Source organism: Gobio gobio (genome assembly GCF_949357685.1).
Source record: "Gobio gobio genome assembly, chromosome: 24".
NCBI lineage: Eukaryota > Metazoa > Chordata > Actinopteri > Cypriniformes > Gobionidae > Gobio > Gobio gobio.
This window is the reverse complement of record NC_137120.1, coordinates 32,724,672-32,727,177: the sequence shown is the minus strand read 5'-3', so window position 1 is coordinate 32,727,177 and position 2,506 is coordinate 32,724,672. Positions and strand designations below refer to the sequence as shown.

The following is a 2,506-nucleotide window of genomic DNA, read 5'->3' as shown; positions in this document are numbered from 1 at the left end:
TCTCTTCAGAAGAACTGTCGACATATCTGGATTCCTCATTTCTGATTGGTTTGTCTTGACTGCTGCACATGAAGCAGGTAAAAGTGTCCTCATGGTCACAATACTATATAATTACAATATTACATGGGAGCACAAAAGTAATTTCACATTAATTCACTTGGTGGCCATCTTGGTAACACCCTCAATTTCCAGTCAAGTATGGCTTATTTACACTTGAATGGGGAAAGACTGAAAACTCCAAAACCGTTGGTCAACTTTAGGAATGAAAAATTCAGCTTTTTTAAAACTTTAATCGTTCAAACCACAAGGATTAACAATGACAGCACTTTGTTGTGTTGCACATACATTTTTTTTAAAAGGAGGTGGAGTAACGTGTTGCTTAATGTCTCCACCCATATTTAAAGTATATTTATACTGTGTTTATCCAGTGAGAGCTCACTGATCGTCATCTTCATCATGACCATCATCATCATCTCTCTGCTCTTGCTGGCCTCTCTGCTGCCACACCTGACCTTCACTGGTGAGAATGATTATATAACAGCATATTAGTTGATTGTTTCATAATATTTAGTTGGTATGTGCCAAATAAGTTGACTGACAGCACTCTCGCTCTCTCTCTCTCAGCTCATGTGAATGTGGGTATAGTGAACGGCAGGGAAGCCAGACCCCACTCCAGACCTTACATGGTTTCTGTTCAGAAGTATGGGCAACATAACTGCGGTGGATCTCTCATTTCTGATCAGTTTGTCTTGACTGCTGCACATTGCTGGAAAGGGTAAGAGCTTGTTTATTGTGAACTGCAATGTTGAGTTAGAAATACTTTTGACTAATAACGACTGATAGCGTTCTCATATGACATAAACGCAACAATATGCTCTTTCAACATAAGAGAACGTCTGACAGTTGTTGTTGGTGCTCATAACTTGAGGAACATCAAGAGTTCAGATCACATCAGAGTGATCTCCTACATCCAGCATCCACAATATATACCCATACCTCTTCAGAATGACATCATGCTTTTGAAGGTAACAACCTATAATACGTTTAGTTGTTCAAAAGAATATCTGGTCCGGAAACAGTAACACAAACCACTATGTTTGCTTTTCTATTACAATTTCTTGCTTTAAAAATGACTGAAGGGATTTAAATAATTTTATGTAAATGGCAAAGTGATTCTTTGAGTCTGTTTCCTACATTATTTATATATTGCTCAGTGGAAAAATCATTGATGCATTTTTGTGGTTGTTATATAAAGCAGAAAACACTATAATAAAGAGGAACATAAAAATAAACTTTACTTAAGGGCTTCTGTATTAATCTGAAGATCTAAAAGTATAATCAACTGAAGTTCAGTCGTATAAAAGATTTAAAATTAATAGGTGTATTTTTGAATCACAGCTAGAGAAAAAAGTGCAACTAAGCAACAAAGTTAGACTGATTCCATTACCAAATGATGGAGAAGAAGTGGGACCAGGTACTGTCTGTAGTGTTGCCGGCTGGGGAAGACTGACGACTAGTGGCCCTGCGAGCAATGTTCTAATGGAGGCAGACACGACTACAATAAATCCGGCAGAGTGTGAGCGTAAATGGGGATCTGTCTTCTTGGCACCAAAGATGATCTGTGTATATGGAGCTGGTGGATCCTGCTTTGTATGTACAAAAGATGATTCACAAATGTCATGGTAATGTACAAACTGGTTTCACTAGTGACATGTTGATCTGTGTTTCTTCACAGGGGGATTCAGGAGGTCCTTTGGTTTGTGGAGGCACTGCTGTTGGTGTCACATCTTTCGGTAACATTCATGACTGTAATTCACCTATGAGTCCTAATGTGTATACTAAGATTTCAGCGTATATTCAATGGATCCGCAATGAAATTGGAAATGTTAAGTGACTTCATGTAAACTAAAAAAGGAAGATATGTTTTTCTTGAATTCTTCTATAAACCTTCTTTCAATAAATGTATCACATGGCAAGCATCAATTATAGTCAAAGTGTTCTCATTGTCACAATCATATGTGACCTGTGCTGGCAAAATAAGTCTCAATGAGCAAATAAAATTAGTTATTGTTTTTTTTACATCCGCTATGGCTGACCTACACCTGTTTGAATCAATAGAGTCAGCAAACTCAATTTTGAGAAAAATCAAAAAGTTTTCTTAAGGTTCCAAAACAAAATCACAGAGCAATCATACCTTAAAATTGGCACACACCAAGTCAAAACCCATATTTATAGAAAATAAATATGTGACCAGTCGGTAGGGAGGTAGGGACACAAGTCGGTTCTGGGGCATTTTGAGTTATTTACAGATTCTGAAAGTGTAGTCTCCAAGCTTTCCAGTGATGTGTAACACATGGAAATCTGATAAAGATGCCTCTAAAGATTTTGTTCTCACCTGCTGGGAGTGACAATAGGGCTCATTTACATCTCATTTAGATAAGCCATACCCCATGTAAAGCTCCACCTGTAAAGCTGCATGGTTACAATCGGACCGCATACTATTAAT

The 2,506-nt window shown here is 37.6% G+C and overlaps 1 protein-coding gene across 1 annotated transcript; it reads left to right on the top strand.

Annotated features, from left to right (window-relative positions):
* The first annotated feature begins 417 nt into the window (after nucleotides 1–417).
* On the top strand, nucleotides 418–1,981 carry LOC307120449 (cathepsin G-like). Its single transcript, XM_079807482.1, has 5 exons — nucleotides 418–520; nucleotides 625–775; nucleotides 890–1,025; nucleotides 1,399–1,650; nucleotides 1,736–1,981. Exons 1-5 carry the CDS (start codon nucleotides 457–459, stop codon nucleotides 1,892–1,894), a joined length of 762 nt encoding a protein of 253 aa, XP_079663608.1. The 5' UTR covers nucleotides 418–456; the 3' UTR covers nucleotides 1,895–1,981.
* The last annotated feature ends 525 nt before the right edge of the window (nucleotides 1,982–2,506 follow it).

What these genes read in the sequence shown, in the direction of transcription:
- LOC307120449 (XM_079807482.1), top strand. Translation starts at nt 457, where the DNA reads ATGACCATCATCATCATCTCTCTGCTCTTGCTGGCCTCTCTGCTGCCA. An exon ending in GCTGCACATTGCTGGAAAGG is followed by an intron (nt 776 to 889) that starts GTAAGAGCTTGT and finishes TTTCAACATAAG; the next exon opens with AGAACGTCTGACAGTTGTTG. An exon ending in ATGACATCATGCTTTTGAAG is followed by an intron (nt 1,026 to 1,398) that starts GTAACAACCTAT and finishes TTTGAATCACAG; the next exon opens with CTAGAGAAAAAAGTGCAACT.